Source organism: Daktulosphaira vitifoliae, unplaced genomic scaffold (assembly GCF_025091365.1).
Source record: "Daktulosphaira vitifoliae isolate Bord-2020 unplaced genomic scaffold, ASM2509136v1 Scaffold_3, whole genome shotgun sequence".
Classification (NCBI taxonomy): Eukaryota; Metazoa; Arthropoda; class Insecta; order Hemiptera; family Phylloxeridae; genus Daktulosphaira; species Daktulosphaira vitifoliae.
The window spans coordinates 12,533,006-12,553,119 of record NW_026099574.1 but is presented as its reverse complement, the minus strand read 5'-3'; the positions used below and the strand labels follow the sequence as shown (position 1 = coordinate 12,553,119).

Genomic DNA, 20,114 nt, shown 5'->3' with positions numbered 1-20,114 from the left:
AGAAACTGACTTAACTCAATATATAAGAACATTAATAAAAATGTTTTTGATTTTGTTTTGTTATTACATGGTGTGACAATATATGACAATCATTTCTGATTATACTAGATTGGAGTTAATTTTTGACTGACCTATTATTTCACAAAACTGCTTAAATTACTTGTAATTTATTCTCCACAATATAACCACTAAGCTAATTTTATATTTAAAAAAATGGCTCTATGACTTTTCTTTTTTTACAACTTTAACATGAATGAAATATAATTTTTTAATGTTTATGCTAGTTTGAAGGATGGAGTTTATAAAGAAAATCAAAAAAAAATAAAATACATATATTTTAAGTTGACTAAAATTGATAAACGACCACTTTGACCCTACATAAAAAGAAGAAATATTGAAAAATATAGTACAATTTGAACTTAACAACCTTAAAATCATTTTTATCAATCTCTTGTTCTACTCAAAAATAGAAATTTCGACCTTTATTAATTTTGTCCTGTTAAAATTGCGTTTTAAAATATGAATATGTATTAAAAATTTATACTAGGGATAATACCCAAGCCATTTGAACAGGTCAATGACGAGTGTATGACAAGGTGTGTGAGAATTTAAGGACTATTTTTACAATATCACGCTAAGCTTTCCAAAAACTAAACTAAACGTTAGTTTTCAATAGTATCTGATAAATAACCCCACTAATTTCTTTAATTTTGTAATCATTTTTTTTTTTTTTAATTTTCGTGTTTGTTATATGGTCGATCAGGTATTGTGTATTGAAAACAGCTAAATTTCTCGAATTTTCCAATCATAGTATTAAATCGATGGTGAAATTTTGTTACCGTTTGCGGTTTAGAAGACGCTAACTAATATCATGAAGCATAAAATATTACATAAATATATAATATTAATATAAATATTAATATAAAATATTATATTTTATTAATATAAAGAGCATACAAATATTATTAATGGAAAGTATGCTTTTTTCATTGGTGCAGTTTATAGTAGATTATAAATTCTGACCAGAGTATAATATTCTTAATAGTTAATTGATAACTTTAATTTAGTTTAAATAAAAATTAAATTTGTAAGTTTTAGAATATTTTATAATATGTTATGTTTCAATGGATGGAATAAGTACTACGTTATTTTTGTTAGAGGTTCTTTCGTAAACTAAAAGTTCTAGTTAATTTTTAAACTTTAGTTAGTTATAAGAAACTTTTTATGGACTATCCATAAGTTATTATGTAGTGTGTGTTTATACATTATTAAATAAAAAGAAAGAAAGTTAGTGTGTATTGACTATTGTTAATTTTCATAGAAAGAAAATAATTTTTATTATTTTTTTTATTAATTTTATTTTGCTATTGTATTTTTAATATTTATTTTAAGAAGTGAAAGTAAAACAATTGCTGTAAAGTTTTTTAGTATTGTTAAAATTATTTTTCATATCTATCAATAGGTTCTCAGAGTTTTATTTTAGGAGGAGGTATATAAATAATTTCATTACTGTCCTCTCCAAAATACACATTTATCATATATTTATTTTTATCGTGGTGTTTTATCTCCTATGTTTTTGTGGAACGTCTATGGTTAACTATAAATTGAAGGTTGTCTCCATAACCTTAAAGTCCTGACTACTCCACTAATTGTAAATAATGTTTTAGTTTAACGAAATCATGAACCACGTACAAGTAAAAATTACTAGTTAACAACTACTGAGGAAAAAACACCCTTAGACAGTATTTTTGATATTGCAGATATTTTAAATTTTACCCGCGAAGTTTAACGAACTAGATTTTATTCTTGCGATAAATAACATGCGCCAAAAAATTGTACACTATTGTTTTTATATCATAATTTTGATCAAAAATTCATTGTTGTCCGGGGTCGAGATAATTACACTTTTTATCTTTACAAAACCTAAATGAGTGTTCAATGAATGTGATTAAAACCATTTGTTAAATGTTTAAATGTGATACGTGTATAAGTTTTAGGTATTTAGCTATAAAGTTTCTTAATGCAGGTAAATTTCAATAACTTTGTAGATTTGTACCTGTGTGATATTTTACAAGTTACAAATTAACACAATTTTAAATCCTAGTTAGAAAATAAATACATGCATATGATATAAGGGTATTACTAACTTTACAAATTTTTAATTCTTCTAATAGCGGCACTTTTTTGTTTCTATCGGTACAAAAATGATATCTTCAAATTTTTATTTGCAGATATCAATTCATGATATTAACTGATTTGTATAACACTTTAAAATTGTAAAAAAGAAATCTTTATATAAAAAATTCTTAAAATTGTTTTAAAAAGATAGTAAAATAGTGTAAAAGTTTCATTAAAACGAAGCGTAAGTGAATTTTTAGATTTTCTTAGTATTTTCGTCGGTTTTCTACTTCTATAGCGTTACTGATTTTTTTGGAAAATCAAAGTAACGTTTTTAGACAATCATATTTTATACATTTATGTACCTTAAAATATTTTCAATAAACCTTTCTATCAATAATAATAAAATAAATTTGTATCAAAATGAAAATTTTCAATAATTAAATGTATAAAAATCTCAACAATTAATAATCTATCATTTTTTATTACTTAATATTTTCAATAATTAAAACACGCACAACTAAGAACTATGAAAACACTCGTGGGGTATTATAAATATAGCTGTTAATAGAGTTGACTAATAAAGAAAATAAACTACATATGGATCAATGGTAATAAATGAACTACTTGTTTAAATTATAAGAACTTTAATTCTAAGATATCATAACTATTGATACAAAAAGAAGGATATTGCCTACATAAAGACAAATTATTATAAATATGCTTTTAACGTGGTCTATGAATAAAATCATTGTTCAAAAAAACTACAACAAAATTTTAATTGTATCAAAAGTTATAAGAGTTTTCAGTTAAATCTTCTCCACTTTGTATACATATATGATTAATATGAAGCTAAACTTGATGATACTCAATTAAAGGAAACATATTTTTCATTTAGACACCCTCTTGTCTTCAAATGGTTTAACCGTTTGATATTTTTTATATTCGAATTGATTACTCTCGTTTGATAACGCGCTAACATGGTTACATCGTGTATTGATTACACACTGAATAATATTTACGCCAATAGTTTTATGAGCAGTCGGTTTTAAAACGTCCTTCATGTCCTATAGGACTTACAACAAATTGTGGGCGCTTGCCCAATCGGTATTAGATGAAAATACTAAAATTGATTCTAATCTATTGACATCTAAAATAAACAAAGACAAAACTGTACTATTTACTGAAATATCTATGGTCATGGTAAATTATATTTCGGCCATAAACAAACTAGAAGAGTGCTATGATCAGGTGATTCAACCACAAAAACGTTTATTAATAAGAAATATTCTCGAGTTGTCTATTGGCCGATACTTGGAACTGAGAAATGACATGGTGAATTTGAATTGCAATGAATTCGTTTATCTAGACGCGGCTCTAGCACGACAAAAGATACTTCCGTTGGATATCGAGTTGACAATTCCAATACACTACAGGGATGAAAGAGCAGAGATCATGCGATGGCAATACGATTTCATAGATGAAATATTGAAAAAAACTGGATTTTACGAAGAACAGACTGTCGACGATATTATGCCGATCAAACAGGCTATTCTATTAATACAAAGACACGAACGAGCTCGACAGGGAAGATTGAGAGCGCAGTTTATGAAAGAAGTAAGAGCGATGAACAAACCGGATGCAGGCGAAGTGGAGCTTTCAGACGTCGCGAGAAAAGCAGCCATGAAGATTCAGAGAGTGTGGCGAGGATTCATCACTAGGCGGAAGATTAGGTGCCGGGTAGTAGAAGAAATGTTACTAATCGGCATGCTACCACCAAACGTCGTTATCACGGAAGAACGTCAAAAAGCGAACGAAGTGAATCGTATCAGACGAGCTTTACAAATCATTAGGCGAGAAGAATATGAACGAGCACTCGTAGAAGAGAAAGAAAAAGTTAAGAGTACACGGAATGAATTTTTTGTGGGATCAGTGTTAATTGAAAATAATTATTTTAGATTAAACCACACATCAAAGAGAAAATAAAGGAAGACATAAAAGATGAAGTAAGGGCTTGGTATATGGGTGTTAAATCACAAACGGGTAAATTTCCAGATTTACCATCTGAGGAAAGCGGTGGATCTGCAGTAATCTACACACGATACAAAACGGCAAGTTCGGTCAGTAAGTCGACCAGCCAATCGTCGTCCAAAGGCACTAAAAGTAAAATATCATATCTGTATCTTGGCTATAGGCTGGCATATCCATAGGTTGTTTAAATAACAAGTTTAAAAAGAAAACTGTTTAAGACATTAGCAAACGTTTAAAATGTCCCATAAAACCAATGTAAATTTTGAAATTTTTACTCTTTTGAACACGTTTAAAACGTTTCAGACCCACCTATCTACAATTATGAAAATTTTTTTTTTCTATTTTCAAATAACTTCTATAGAATTCTTAATTATGTTAGCAACGTGATTTAAGTTTCCTTTAATAAAATGAGAGTTTATTTTTAAGACGTTTAATTTCGACGATATTATCAACATACTTAGTTTTATAATAGTTATTTGAAATTTTTTTTTATAGATTCGCAACCAAATGTATAGGATTGTTTATAGCAATTTAAAAATATTATCTTTAGCGATATAAAATACACTTGTCATGTTTGATGTACCACTGATAGGCCATAAAAGCAAGTCAATCACCAATGCAAGCAAAGAAAATTTAGAAGAGAAAAAGAAAAAAATTGACGAAGAAGAAGTCGGTTTCAAAATGTCACCGTCCAACTTTTTACAAGAGCTTATGTTAGCTAATTCAGAATACGATGAAGTATGGAAGGGAATGGATGAAACAAACAACACTAGCCAGAGACACATAGAAAGCATTGTGAAAGCTCAAAAAAAGGCTGAGGTAGAACGTGAACTCAGAAAGGTAGGTAGAAATAAGACAAAATATTTTATGAATAATAATATAGATAAAACTATTTATTCTGACTTTGAATAGATTGTTGACGTACAGTTGAGAGCTGAACTAGAAGTGTTACAAAATGCATTAGACAAAGATAATGCTATCCGAATCAAAAGAGCAAAAAAACAAAAAAAACTTAAAAGAAGCAGTAAAAAGGCAAAAAAAAAACGAGATAAGGATTTGACACCGGATAGAACGGTACGAATAGGGAAATTGTGTTTTTTTTTGTTTATCGATTTTTTTTAATTGTAATTTTTTTAAATATAGCTCATCGTTTTAAATAAATTTAATGATTTGTGAATTTGAAATTTTTTTTAGAATTTAAGTACCTTGATTAACTTATGAAATTTATTCTATTTTTAATTTTTTTTATCTTTAGCTAGAATCTCTTTTTGAAGAACTGGTGATGAATGGAATTATTCATAAATACCCAAACGTGAGTTTGTCTTCTTTTAAAGGTGGCACTTCATTGGTCGCATGTGACGTTATGCGTTGGGACTACGATCCTCCACCTACGCTTGGAGATGTTCGACAAGCTATTCGAGACAATTGTATTTTACCAATGCTTAGTGAAGAAATACATAAAGCCAGTCCGTTAGTACGATCAGTGCTCATTGCTGGTGTTCGAGGATCTGGAAAGCACATGTTAGTTAATGCGGTATGTACTGAACTAGGAGCTACGCTATTCGACTTGACATCAGCCAATATAGTCGGCAAATATCCCGGTAAATCCGGTTTGACTATGCTACTTCACTTAGTTAACAAAGTAGCCAGGTACTCCTTCATCATAAGTTAACGATTTCATAGTAGATTTTAGGCAAATTATTATCACGATGTACAATTTTTTTTCATATGCTAAAAGACATTGGCTTTTATCATTTATGAAAATGATTCTGTATGTTTTAGATTATTACAACCAGCGATCATATACATAGAAGATGCAGAAAAGACGTTCATGAAAAAAGTACCTAAAACAGACAAAACCGATCCAAAACGATTGAAAAAAGATTTACCTAAACTGGTAAAATCTATTGGACCCACGGACAGGGTAATTTGACGATTAATTATTATGACAATTAGCTAACCTATTCATACTTAAAAACAAATTATTTAATATATGTTTTATTAGTTTTTATACATCTCTTTCAGATATTACTTCTAGGAATATCGTCTAATCCCTGGGATTGTGAACAGAAGTCGTTGACAACTACATATAATAAAATAATTGTTATCCCTCGACCAGATTACGCTAGTTTGTACCATATTTGGAATGATTTATTATTTCAGTACAGTGGTGTTAGTAGAAAATTCAATGTCAGTATGTTAGCAAAATTATCGAGTGGTTATAGCGTAGGAACAATAATTAAAGTATTACAAGAGGTATACATTTTTTAAGTAGTTAAATGTTTATTTATGGTGTAGAAAGCATAAATATTTACTCAATTGGACTAACAATTAGCACGACAAACATAGCTTTTATTCAATTTTATCAAAAACTAACATGATGATGTAAAGTCGCGGAGTCTTTAAATAACACTATTTTTTCACAATTTTAATGAAAACATTTCTTATTTGTACTATTGAAAATCTTTGAATATCAATTTTTCATTGTTTTGTGTTATAGGTGATGACTTGTAAACGAGTTCTACAATTAACTATTCGTCCTTTAATGCATGTAGAAATTTTAAATGCTTTGGCACGCCATGATCCTGTTTATAAAGAAGAAGAAGAAACATATATACAATGGTATTCAAGAACTCCTCTTGGTCGAAAGAATCAGAAAGCACTGGAAATAGAATTAGAAAAACGAACATTAGAGAGTGAAAAACATTCTATTGTAAAATAATAATTTCAGACTCGAATAATTTTAAATAAAAATTTAGTCACTTCAAAAGAGTACTTTGATAAAAATTTCACATAATTCGAGATTGCGTTTTTGTAATCATAAAATAACTATCCATTTTTGGTAAAGAAATTTTGATTAAAATAAATATAATTAAATAAATAAAAAGGTGAAAGTCATTCAAACGAGGATCATCTTGGAACAAAATCAACACACGAAAACACTGTCAAAAAAAAAATTTTTACATTTTAACTATTTCCTTATTATACCTTACTACATAGACAGTAAATATTTAAATAAAAGTAAGTATAAAATAAACAAAAAAATTTTTGGCTATCTGCAATATCGTAGTTTTTGCCGAGTTTTATTTTTCATTAAATGACTGAGTAAAATTATCGTGGTTATGGTATCAGATGGTCGAAGAACCAAATGTTCAGAACAATTACTACTTTATCAAATGTCGAGTCATGAAAATGTCTGAACATTATCAGTTAATTACATAAGTGTTTTCCCGTTTAATACAGTTAGTTGATGAAATTTTTTGAACTGGTTAAATTGATAACGCGTTAAGTCAATTATTCGTTATTAGTTATGTATGTAGTACAGTTCATTGTGATAAAAAAAATAAAATCAAACTAAAAAATAGTCTAGTGTTAACTGTTAAGGTCAGTTTCGTTTCAGTTTTTGATATCAAATTACCAAACGCAATGTGCGTTTGAATAATCGTTTCACTGTGTTAGTAAGTTATTATATTACATTTTTTTTTTCAATCTATGTAAACTAAATCATTGATTTCCTGTTTTATTTTCAATTGTTGAGGTTAACTATCGTAATAGTTCGCAATATATATAGCATGCTATGTTGCTGTGCTCAAATATAGTATATTGTAGTTATAATCTTTAAAACAATAATTTTTTTAGTATAATTACTAATTAAATTAAGAATTATAATTAATAAAGGTTATTCAAACTTATAGTTTATGTTAAATGATTTTTAATATATTAATCCTTTGTAATTTTAGATAATATTATCAATTTAAATGTTATGGATAGTAATCCATCAGTCAATGCTCGATTACAAAAATTAATTGATGATACATGGCGTCAAGATAAACTACCATTTGATGAAATTATAGTGCCTATTAAAGAATTACCTGATCCTGAAGCAGATGCAACTGATGCTCATTTGACATTAACTCAACAAGACACCAAGTGGCCCGATTTAGCGCTATCAAATATTACCAGTGATAACCCTTTACCTCCTCCACCTAGAATTTAAATTTAAAACAATGGAATTTCCTAATTTTGGGAAACATTGTGCTTATACAGATTGTAAGCAATTAGATTTTTTACCAGTTCACTGTGGGTTATGCCAAAAAATATTTTGTAGTGATCATTCAAGACCTGATAACCATCAATGTATTCCAACTACTGTTGTTGAAGATACTGGGATAAAATTTGTATGTTTTAAGTTTTTGTTTAATTATATAATGTAGCTGAAATAGGTTTTAATTTGTTAAATTTATAAATTCATAACAATTTGAATGGATTTTTAATTTTTTTTTAATTGTCCAAAGTTTTATTTATACATAAAGTTATTAATATATCTATAATTTTCAGGAGACAACTTGGTATAAGTGCACTCATGAGACTTGTGATACAAAAAACCCATGTGAAATGCTATGTCCTAAGTGTGACAAACACTATTGCCTAGCTCATAGACATCATGGTTGTCTTGATGAACTTCCTGGATGTGAGCGCAAAAAGATTTTAAGAGAAGCAGCTAAAAAATCTAAAAACCAATTTGCAATTGTCAAAGAAGAAGCTGACAAAAAGGTAACATTAAATATAGTTGAAATAAATCTAATTAAAAAAAATAAATCTATGTGTATATTTCTATACAGATTGAAGCTAGTTTAAAACAAGCAGAACTACAGCCTGAAAAAAGAAAAATGGCTCAACAGATTAGATTAATGAAACTCAAAAGCAAAGCCTTAGGAGATAATAAGATACCAACAAATGATAGAGTTTATTTTTCAGTTCATCCACCCATAAAAAATGATAAAAGTATTTCTGCAGTACCTCTATTTACTAGTAAAAATTGGACTGTTGGGCGAACTATTGATTTATTTGCAGTTCGTTTAAAAATTGAAAACCGGAATGATAAAAGTAGTGCACCCAAACTTAGGTTATTCAAACTTTATGATGGTTATCATATTTCAGAAACAATGGACTGTGTGTTTGGACGTATGATTACTGATGGTTTAATATTTAATGGAGATTCATTAATTCTTCATTATGTTGATGTTTCAGTAAGTCCTGTGCAATTAGATTCAGAATCATTGGAAAAATATAAGTTATCGACTGTGTAAAAATTTGAATAATTTATTGTTATAATAAAAAATATTAATGATCGCTAATGTTATAACTAATGAAATAAAAAATTTTAATTGTAAAATATGTTTTTGATGTTTTGTTTAGTATAATTTATAAGTGTAAATAAAAGTTATTTGCTTATATTTATATTACTTATAGTATATATTTGTTAGTAATTTTTTTTAAGATTTATTAAAAATAAAAGTACTTTAATAGATGCAAGAATGCACATCTTTTCTCCAGTGGAAAAATATAAATAAAAGTTTTTAACTTTTTATTAAAAAACTATAATTTTAACCAGATTACAATGATTGAAGTATAGAATTATTATTTCTAGGCTTTTCTTTTAATACAAACCATAAAAACCAAAATTATAAATTGCATTTATTGATGAATTATGGAATTTACAATTAGGATTTTGTTCTACTAAAGAAATAATGTTGTGATATTGAAAAATAAATATAAAAATACTTTAATTATAGTCACAAAAAATTAAGTTGTAGTAATATAATCGGTTTTTTGTTCCTTTGAAAATAATGTAAATATTCCCTTAGCCATAATAAGATTGCATTAGGATAAAGCCTGTGTAAAAATTCCATAAAATTATTGTAGAGCCGACCCCAAATAGTTCAGATGGAATTTAAGGAAATCATGATTGAAAATGTAAGTAGTTCATGAATTAAGTACATTTACTATTAATTAAAGTCAACAATTTGATTAACTTTGTTTTGATCGTTGTGATAAATTAGTTTTAAAGAATAAAATAAAGTTTAACAATGAATGATTCAGAGTTAAAATAGAATGTAAAGTGTACTTTATTTGATAACTATGTTACACCTTTAAAACTATGATATTAATTGAGATAAATATCGAATTATAAATTAAATTTTAAAGATCTAGTTTTTAATTTTTAATAACTGGTTATATACTAAAAATTATTTACCCAGTAATTTAAATAACAAAAAATCATAAAACAACAAAATTTTATTAACAAAATATAAACATGAAATTTTTAAGTTTTAAATTCTGTATTTTTAATTTCATCGTTTAGACAAAATAAAATAAATGACTGGTCTTTTCTAACATTTTTTGGGATGCTAACTACTAATACTTGTTGATCTTCACGTACCTTGATTCTAACAGCTTTACCCATAATTGCTTCAGATTCAGTTAAATTAATACAAACCTTCTCATAACCTAATAAATTACTAAGAAAAGATACAAAAATATTGTCATCGATATTATTGGGTATTAATATGTTAAAATTGATATTTTTTAGAACTTGATTCCATAATGTTTCAAAAATAAAGAAAAGGATTGATTTAAGTATACGATTTCTAACAAAAGTTAAAAGCATTATGTCAACTTGAGTTTTAATAACACGTTTAGGGACTATAATTATATTTATGTAAACATTATAAGGTTTTAAATTTTTATAGTTATAACTATAATTGTAATCATAAAAACTAGATTTTTTTTTAAAACCACTTGACGTATATCGGCCAGTTGAAGAGTTAGTATTCCAATTGCTTGAAGAATTTGAATAACTGTTGGAAGGATTTGTATAGTTATGGAAATCTAAAAATAGTTAACAGACAAAAATATGTATTCTATGGCTTAGATTTTGAATCAAGCAAACACAATATTTTTTCAGTTTTTAAAAATATAATTAGCTTTTATATAAATATATTTATAATAGATAAAACTATCTTTTTTTTTTTTGAACATAAAAATTTTATATATTCGTAATTTTATAGTTTGAATGTTATACCCACCATTATTATACTTCATTCGGTTGGATTCAACACTCAGAAAATCATACGCTTCTTTAATTTCCCTGAACTTTGCTGTAGAAATACCACCATTTTTATCAGGATGATGAATCATAGCTAATTTATAGTAGGCATTTTTTATTTCTTTTTGACTAGCAGTTTTGGGAATACCAAGAACTTCATAATAATTTTTAGAAAAACTATATTTACTAACATTTAAAAATCGTTTGATAATGAAATGAATATTTTCTTTTCTATTAAAAAATTGAATATAGTTTTCAATATGACAACTATTACATTTAATTTCTTTTACAGAATGAAGTTGAAAACCTTGAAAAAAAATTATAGTTCTAATAGGAGTAGTTCGCATAAATCTTCTAGTAAGCTTTGATGTTTGAACGACAACTTTCATTGTCTTTATATCTAAAAAATATAAACAATTTTTAGAAAATTATTGCAAATTATTAACTTTACCTTGAATAAAATAGTAAACCAATTCATTGTTTTTAATACTAACTCATTCTTAAAATTGTGAGCAAAACTATTCATATTAATTTTCTTAAGCAAGTAATATGGATAATGAATTATATGTATTCATTCTTACTATCCAAACATTTCAAACTAAAATAATTATGAAATACAGTTATATTAATTTTGATCGTTCTAAAATATTTTAAATATTTGAATTTTATTTATAATAATACGTTCTTTACTTTTATCAGTGAAATTGACAAGAAAGTGATAAGTTTCAGCTGATATACTAACAATTTATTTTAAACTAGAATTAACAGTGCTAATTTTTTTAAAAAGGGTGGGAACTGCAATAGAATCATTTATATTTGACAATAATGTAAAATACATGTGATAAAAATGTAACAAATAGAATTGTGGTTAGTAAATAAATAATTACGTCATATAGGTATTTAATCAACATTTTCAATATATACCTATGTACTCTATACAGATCACCGTTTATTAAGATTATGTAGTGAATATAAGTAAATGATGTTAAATATCCGTTAACATTTATCTTAATGGTTTATTACGCAATAGATTGTTTGTGTTTTAAAAATATGAATTAAATTTTTACTTACCTTACATTCTATATCACATAATGATATTTTAAGCGATCTAACGTTGATTCTACGTATAGGTTCACATCATACGTTGTATAGTCAATAGAATTATTTATGAAAATAATTTAATTTAAAATAATAAGATTTTATTACATTAAAACTACAATTTATTTTTATATGTAAAAGATTCTAAACTCTCTTTATGGTCTTTTATTATAAAAATAATTTTTATAATGGACACTTATTTTTATTTGAGAAAGGTATTGTTTGAGAGATCGAAACCAATACTTTTTAAAGTTTCCTCTGGCTTGACCTATATAAGATTCAAAAATATTTAAGTCTTTATAAAAATTTTATCAAGGCGCTATTGTGGTAGCCAAATTTATATCGGCGCTGATGCCTTGAAATGTAATATAGATCACTATTTTTAAAGCTGAAAGTAAAACATTTTTGTAATGTTTGGTTTAATTGTAATTTCCTAATCTATTGTTACTAAACCAGGAAGTAAATATTTATAAACATTTTTTGTATTATTAATTTTGTATTCGTAGAAAGAAGAAAAACAAAATATTTTTATAATTAAGACGAAATGGAATTAATTGTAGGGAGGAGAGAGAGAACCTCGTAAGCACCGAAAGTAAACTCTTATCGCGCGATATTTTTATGACAATAAGTTTTTTTTTTGCGTATTGTATTATTGTACTTTAAGTGTATCATTGTTTTTGTACTTTTTATATTGTTTTAATTATATCTTTTTGTGATAATGAGTGGGGATTAAATGAAAATATTATTAGATTTAATAACTAACTTCTTTTAACGAATCATAATATGTAGATAGTTTCTCTTTTTTGGGAAAATATTTCTAAAGAAGTTATTATAAAACAGGTATTCCAAAAAATATGGGAGTACGTCTAGGGGTTATACATATTGTTTGTTGACTTAAGAGACATATAGATATAATGAAGAAACATTGTAAGAAAGTAATGGCTGCTGCGAGTAAAGTTGGTCTCATAATAAATGATGAAAAGACGGAATACATGAAATTTAGCAGAAGTGGTAGGACGTATCAACGAGGAGAGAGTGTAGGCCAGTCAATAAAGGAAAAATGGCGGAAAAAATCCCTAACCAAATTTTTTTTTTTTTAAAGTTGATTTAAGATATGTATAATGACATACTAAAAGTCCTCATCAATTGGACTTAAGCTTTTTTTTTACAGCCTCGCAAAAGTTCAAAAATATGAGCTTTTTTAATTTTTTCAAAAAATATTCAACTTTCAAAAAAAAGTTTCGTACAAAAGTTGTTTAAAAGACAATTTTAAACAAAAATGATATCTTATATTTTTTCATTTAAACAAATATTTTTCGAGTTACATTACATTTAATATGAGTACTAAAATTTATTTTCCAATTTTTTTCATTTTACGGTTACTTTTTATCATATTATACTTACATTAGACACAATGTTATAAATGCTTATGTGTGTATGTGTGGATTTATTTATTTAGAGTATCATTAAAGTGTAGTGTATATTAAGATATAACCGATAGAGTAGGAAATTGATTTGACGCTATATTGTTTAAACCCAACTAAACACTAAATTATACATTCCCAAACAACAATTATATTATGTCCATTGCCACCGGAATTTCTGCTAATAATAAAGATAATTGTCATTAAACAGCCTTTAGTTAGGTGCTGGAGCTAGTAAAAATTGTGGCTGCCGAAAAACAGGGCTTAAATGTTTTATTATATGTGAACATTGCAAAGGTCAATGGCGTACAAAGTCTATAGAAATAAAGATCGAAGATTAAGAAAATTATACTTTTGTTGAATATATATTCTATCAAAATTTAGAATGGGAAAATGAATAAGAAATTTTGTAAAAAAATTTGTTTTGATACATTTGTCAAATAACTTTATAGTAGAGAAATCCTCCATCGATTACATACTTTGCACTATTAATGCATATAACTTGTATTTAGGATATAAATAAGTAAATAGGAGATCATGTAGCTTTTGTAATAATCCATTAAAATGTTAAAATTAAACATTATCTACAGATCTGCATCAAGGCGTTGTTTTTTGATAATGATTTAAATCACTGTCACATATCATTTATACTGCACCCAATTATACACACTGTGCCGAAACACTGCTGTTTTTTTTTTTTTAATAGCGATTAGTTGAAATAGTAGCAAGGGGTTTACTTTAATTATTTCATTATTAATTTTAACAATAGAAGTTATTGAAGAACAGTTATAAGTTTAGTCGACCTTTTAAGATTTATATCATGAAAGTTATTATCCACCATTGAATTTAATAGAACAAGACCAATTTTAGACACTTTGAGACAATTAATTTTATGATGACCAGAAATTCTGGCTGGGTTGACAAAAGATAACATAAGGTAAGTAAAATGAGGAGATCAGTGACAATAGGCGAGAGTGTGAATGGGGAGATAGAAAATTTCAAGTATTTAGGATCAATAGTGCAAAAGAGCAGTGGTATTGACGAGAATGTAAGACACAGGATTAAGTGGTGGTACGGGCTCTCAAAGGTACCGGGAAAATATGCAATGGGTGCACAGGTGAGATGCATTCCGTCATAGTGACGTCACACCTGACCTACCGTAACCCCCCCTGGCCTCGGCGCCCGTGGGGACTGCATCCAGGTGCATCCAAGTGAATCTCGTGACGTCATCCCCCTAGTTGACGACGTCACATCATTGAACCATGACCAAAGGGGTAAGCCGCTATGACGTCATACCTGAACCTACTACAGCTGGACCGTTACACACACACATACACACACAATCCCTATGACGACGTCACGCTAACGCTAACTCTGTGCTATGAAAATGTGAGTCCTAGATGCTCTATCACGTCGCGATTGTGTCGTGCGCATTGACGCTTGTGCCCGACCGGTGCGAACGCGTCCTATGACGTCATACCTAAACTTTGTTATAGTGTAAGCTCTATGACGTCATACCTGAACCTACTACTACAGTTTGCTCATTACATTACAGCCTTATGACAACACGCTAACGTAACTCTATGCTATGATAAGGTGAGCCCAATGACGTGTCCTATCAAGCCGTGATATAAAAAAAAATATTTTATATTGTGTCCCGTTACACAATTCCAACTATATAATATATATGTTAGTTGGGTCGGTCAAAAAAAAAAAAGTTCATTTTCCAGAGTACCTACACGCTAACGGTTCAACGTACGTATAGTACGCGTCGAGTCCGCGCGTTTGATGTGTCACAACCCTATATACAGCCGTGCCAATTCACCTCGACGTTTTCGTTTATGTTTAAGTCGATTTTTCGTAAATGATGAATACCCCTTCCATGTGGTTCCGCTACACATTCCAGACATTCCGACAGTCGTTGTGTTTGATAAAAAAAACCACTGAACACGTGCATAACGCGTAGGCGCAATATCTCACAGCATTACCACAAGGTCGTTTGTTGTTTACAACATTGATTCTGTGTGTCTATACTACTATATACCCTTTTATTGAAACATTGAAATACAATATTCGGTTTTTATTGATGCGTACCATCAATGTACAGTACAAATAGCCAAAGTCTGTTAATCTTGAAATTAATGTGTTTGTTATTTTAAAATATAACCGATTACTGAACACATATCTATAATAAAGGTAACACTTGTGACTGCAATATTATTGTAGTGTCCTTCCACGGTGGACGTCAATCGCACGAAATATTTACCACGAATTTGCGAGTGACCTGAAGAATTCACTGTACGTTTGTACAGCAAACACAATGGACAGTATCAGCGACAGCACAACCGTCAAAACGTTGTGGGAGCATATTAAACAGATGGACGCTTCGCGTATCGGATTATTTTTTTGCATAACGGCTGCAACAATCTTTTTGATTTTAATGCATTCACACAAACCGTTGACAGTAGCAGATATCAGATCGTAAACAGTGGCGACAGCGATAGCGGATACGACGATGCGGATGACATCGATAATTTAAAAAATAACTTGTTTGTAATAACTAATCGTTTGGACGCGCTCGGTCGAGATTACATAGCAATCGATGATCGTGTTTTTATATTGGAATAAATATAGTTTAAAAAACTAAAAAAACACGCTTTTAAAGTACATCGAACTAAAAAGTTAAAAATAATTTTTAAAATAATTATGAACAAAAAATACTAGTATTATTGTGATAAAAGCGTCGGGCGCTCAATATACGAAAAATATGGCACAAAACGCTAACTCTGTGCTATGAAAATGTGAGCCCTAGATGCCCTATCACGTCGTGATTGTGTCGTGCGCATTGACGCTTGTGCCCGACCGGTGCGAACGCGCTCCACCGTCGGATCCATATGTGCATTAACAAGTTTTATCATGTTTATTATTTTTTTTTTTTATCACACTAATGTATTTATTGATGAATCATCATGATTTAACAACATTCCCTTGTTGTTGACGTCGTAGACGACCGTTAGAAATCTCACTATCTAGTGTGTAGTTTCATCAGTAGTATTGTTCTACGACGCTTACGAGATTTCTTGGAACGAATTAACATCGAGCTAGATATGATTGTCGACAACAACCCCACGGTAGAAGTTTATCATCGACTGGCCGAGTTGCGCGGAAATTATTCCCAGTTGCTGGTATTGGCCGATAAATGTGGACGTCAAAGCGCCAATTGGCATTATGTCGGGTGTTTTTGGTCATCGAATTCGAACGAAATACGAATCAATGGACCACCAAATTTTATGTGTAGGATTGTGAGATGCCTGTACATAAAGTTATTCGAACGTCTTCAGAACATCAAATATGAATTTATGGTTAATGGTACGGTACAGCAAATTGACGATCAGTTTATCTAAGTAAATACAAATCTAAATGTCAATATAAAAATAAATAGTTTATTATCGTTATTTATTATTACATTATGTCATTTATATACAAAAATATCACTTAAATTAAAAGTATATATTATATGCAGATTTTTTTTTTTAATTTTATTTTGTATCCTACTGATTTTTATATTTACAATTTGCGCACTTCTCCGGTGAATGCATTGTATTCCATTTGACAGTCGTGTATGATGACGCAGTACAGCGAAGTTTTAGTGGGAAATTGCTCTGCATATTCAAAATCAATACGTAGATCCACTGTAGACGACTTGACGGTATCGTTTTGTTTTGAACAATCTATGACGAATATAGGTCCGATTTTTTTGTAGCTGATTCGATCCAAAAAAGGGTATGAGTTCATCTCTCCATAGTACATTGTTTGAAATTGTGCGTACGAATTATAAAATGTCGAGAATTTGCCTTTGTCGAAATCTGCATTTTGGTTTTCGTACGGGTACTCGTCAGCGTTCAAGTATGCCTTGATGTTACGCTGGAAACAATGATTGAATTCACCGTGTACCCGTTTATTGGCATCTGTGACCATGGCTACGAGTAAGTACCTAGGTTTTTCAACACCCGAGAACGTACGCACTGGCCATGTATGAGTGGTGGTTTGTGGTACAAGAGGATATACAGCAGTGTCCCAATGTTGAAACTCTAACGGTAACCATTTTTTGTTGTCGAGTATGCGCATCAGACCCAATTCCGTTTTCACATTTGGTTCAAAGTATTTCACGACCCATTTAATTTTTGTGATATTCACTTTGGTTTGTCTGATCAGCGCAATATTTTCTGCGGTTAACACCGAAGCTTTTTCTGCTTCGTCTTTTGCCGGTACCAATGCTACGGCGCAGTGGTCGGTATTCGATCGGATGAGTATGAGTGTTTGCTTACAGTTGATCAGTGTACGCCGATACCGTTCGAAAAATCCCATACACATTGACAACGGACAATGAGCTACAAATTCGGAATGGTCCATAAAGTTTCCATCATCGTATAATTTATTCACGTTTTTCCACCCGGCTGGATGTAACCGTACGACATCGTTGGGCGTGAACGAACAATATCCTTTCATAGCCGTAGTCACACCAACGTTTTTTACCTTATCAATTTCTTTATTGTTGATCTCAAAACGAATTTCATCGAAAAGATTCATCATACAGTTTTGATTCATTACAATGTTACCAACTGCTCCTGTGGGTTTTGCAATACTCCCCTCTATTTGCAAGTAACTTTCACACGGTATGGTGAATTTTTCTTTGTTGCGCAACTCAATGCGAATCTCATCGTTGTTTCCGTACGAGTTGTTGTAGCTTTGGTGTTCCAGGTAATATTCTCGTTTCACGTTATCGTCTTGAGAGGATTTTTCCAAAACTTGTAGATACTCTGTCATTGTTGACGACGCGGCAAGCCCAGTGATTTTAGATATGTGATATTATTTTTCGTAAGTCTCCTCGGCGTCACACGGTATGTTCGATTCGCAGTCCAAGACCGTTTGATGGAACCACCACCGTAACGTATCGACTTGGGCTTCACTGTTGTTGATGATGATGATGATGATATGGTCGTACGATTGTTGTTAAAAATCAACGGCATGTTACAACCATTCGCTACCCGGTGTGTTCAGAAAGTGAGAGATGTATCTATTTATGTCTAATGTGCAAGCGTACGGATAATTCTTCGTCTTTGAGATTTATTTGGTATCCTTCTTGATTACATAGAACGATTCGTACCGTATCCAGCACATTTGTGTTCAATGGGTAGTAAACAATTTGCCTGGGAACTTCTATAATGCGGTAGCCTGGTGGCACGCTGGGAGAAAACTCATGTAAGGTGTGTGATTGTTTTCCATTGTGGTACGAACCCACAATAATATTACAATCCACTCGAATAGACGTAATCGGTGTTATTGTCACTGGATAATCCGATACATGAGTCTTACGTGGTTCCAAATACCGAGGATTGAAACCCAATAAACGGCAAAATGATCTTTCATGTGAGAAATCAATGGAATGTTCACACATTATTTCGCAATGCATCGTCACGTGGTTCACTACGATTTTGAACGACGAGGTCACTTTTCTATCTTTAAATTTTTCAACGATTGTATATTCAAAGGAAATTTTCTCGTACTGACTGGCAATATATTTGCTCAAGTCTTCCAATTTGTACGTACCAACGGGCAGTGTTACTTTCAGCAAGGGTTCCTGACCGGGCAATCCAAAAACGATTATATTGTTAGTTTCATCAATGTTTGGAATTATGTTCCAAGTGTGTAAGCTCAACAGCCCAATTTCACAGTTATCGTCAACGTCAATGTGTGGATGAAATCGGCATTCAATTTGTGATCCCCTACCTGTCACGGTTATCGATGACGGTTTTGTGTTGGATGACATTTTTTTTGTTCTATAAGAAATTTTAAACACAAGTGTCCACAATTTGTTTCGTCGAAAGTCTAATAGTTTCTGTAGTTGTATGTGATTTTACAGCCGTTAAAATACCGTAACACTTCCAATGGCGGCTGTAAATTACCAAAACTATCAAAGTACGTAACGTGCTCACCAAATTTACTGTATGCTACCCAATGTGTTCCGCTATTGCTCGAAACGTCCAGATTGATCACGCCCATTTCATTTGTATGTGGTTGTGTACGTGGTAATGTGTCACGACAAAATACACCACGAAATACACGTGGATCGAGCACATGACGAGCAAAATGCTCTATTTCATTATCGTATAATGCACGATTGGGTAGCAGCGGAATTAGTTTTTTTTCACTCTCTGTTTTGAGCGACTTTTTTGTAGTTTCTTCTTCTTCTCGATCCGGTAACCGGATCCGTAAGGACGAATGTACAGTCCTTTACCCACGTTAACACCAGTACGTCCATTACGAATGAATTCACTTGCAACCTTTACTACGTTTGCAGCTCCGCCAGCTGGTGCACCTAGTGCTGACAAACCGGCAAAAATTGGAATTAACGGCAACACTCCTCCGCTTTTCGGGATGTTTAGTATGCGAGGTACACTCATCGGACTCTTCTTGATGATCACACGTCTAGCAGCGAGCAAAGCTTTTCGTGCAGCATTTTTCAACGATGTCGGAGACGCCGTCACTTTTTT

At 30.3% G+C, this 20,114-nt stretch overlaps 5 protein-coding genes across 9 annotated transcripts; 3 read left to right on the top strand and 2 right to left on the bottom strand.

The window, feature by feature from the left end:
- The first annotated feature begins 2,515 nt into the window (after positions 1-2,515).
- Positions 2,516-7,261, top strand: LOC126902303 (dynein regulatory complex protein 11). The gene is made up of 8 exons (XM_050679417.1): positions 2,516-4,014; positions 4,077-4,281; positions 4,742-4,989; positions 5,062-5,223; positions 5,405-5,799; positions 5,932-6,073; positions 6,175-6,405; positions 6,650-7,261. Exons 1-8 carry the CDS (start codon positions 3,181-3,183, stop codon positions 6,869-6,871), a joined length of 2,439 nt encoding a protein of 812 aa, XP_050535374.1. The 5' UTR covers positions 2,516-3,180; the 3' UTR covers positions 6,872-7,261.
- A 168-nt stretch (positions 7,262-7,429) lies between these two features.
- LOC126902344 (anaphase-promoting complex subunit 13) lies at positions 7,430-8,146 on the top strand. Of its 3 annotated transcripts, none has more exons than XM_050679509.1 (2): positions 7,430-7,603; positions 7,890-8,146. In XM_050679509.1, exon 2 carries the CDS (start codon positions 7,913-7,915, stop codon positions 8,144-8,146), a length of 234 nt encoding a protein of 77 aa, XP_050535466.1. In that variant the 5' UTR covers positions 7,430-7,603; positions 7,890-7,912. The 3 variants fall into 3 exon arrangements, with proteins under 3 accessions (XP_050535466.1, XP_050535465.1, XP_050535467.1); XM_050679508.1 differs by having other exon boundaries at positions 7,431-7,607; XM_050679510.1 differs by lacking the exon at positions 7,430-7,603 and adding an exon at positions 7,686-7,827.
- Positions 8,147-8,156: 10 nt separating this feature from the next.
- LOC126902326 (AN1-type zinc finger protein 1-like) lies at positions 8,157-9,465 on the top strand. 2 transcript variants are annotated; one of them, XM_050679462.1, is made up of 4 exons: positions 8,157-8,327; positions 8,488-8,703; positions 8,772-9,036; positions 9,091-9,465. In XM_050679462.1, exons 1-4 carry the CDS (start codon positions 8,157-8,159, stop codon positions 9,237-9,239), a joined length of 801 nt encoding a protein of 266 aa, XP_050535419.1. In that variant the 3' UTR covers positions 9,240-9,465. The 2 variants fall into 2 exon arrangements, with proteins under 2 accessions (XP_050535419.1, XP_050535418.1); XM_050679461.1 differs by having other exon boundaries at positions 8,772-9,465.
- A 744-nt stretch (positions 9,466-10,209) lies between these two features.
- LOC126902321 (uncharacterized) lies at positions 10,210-11,843 on the bottom strand. Of its 2 annotated transcripts, XM_050679453.1 has the most exons (4): positions 11,729-11,843; positions 11,533-11,636; positions 11,019-11,438; positions 10,210-10,821 (listed from the first exon to the last, which is right to left on the bottom strand). In XM_050679453.1, the coding sequence occupies exons 2-4, from the start codon at positions 11,534-11,536 to the stop codon at positions 10,256-10,258; spliced, it is 990 nt and encodes a 329-aa protein (XP_050535410.1). In that variant the 5' UTR covers positions 11,537-11,636; positions 11,729-11,843; the 3' UTR covers positions 10,210-10,255. The 2 variants fall into 2 exon arrangements, with proteins under 2 accessions (XP_050535410.1, XP_050535409.1); XM_050679452.1 differs by lacking the exon at positions 11,729-11,843 and having other exon boundaries at positions 11,533-11,722.
- A 5,284-nt stretch (positions 11,844-17,127) lies between these two features.
- On the bottom strand, positions 17,128-18,387 carry LOC126902043 (uncharacterized). Its single transcript, XM_050679066.1, has one exon. It carries the CDS (start codon positions 18,385-18,387, stop codon positions 17,128-17,130), a length of 1,260 nt encoding a protein of 419 aa, XP_050535023.1.
- Positions 18,388-20,114: the final 1,727 nt, after the last annotated feature.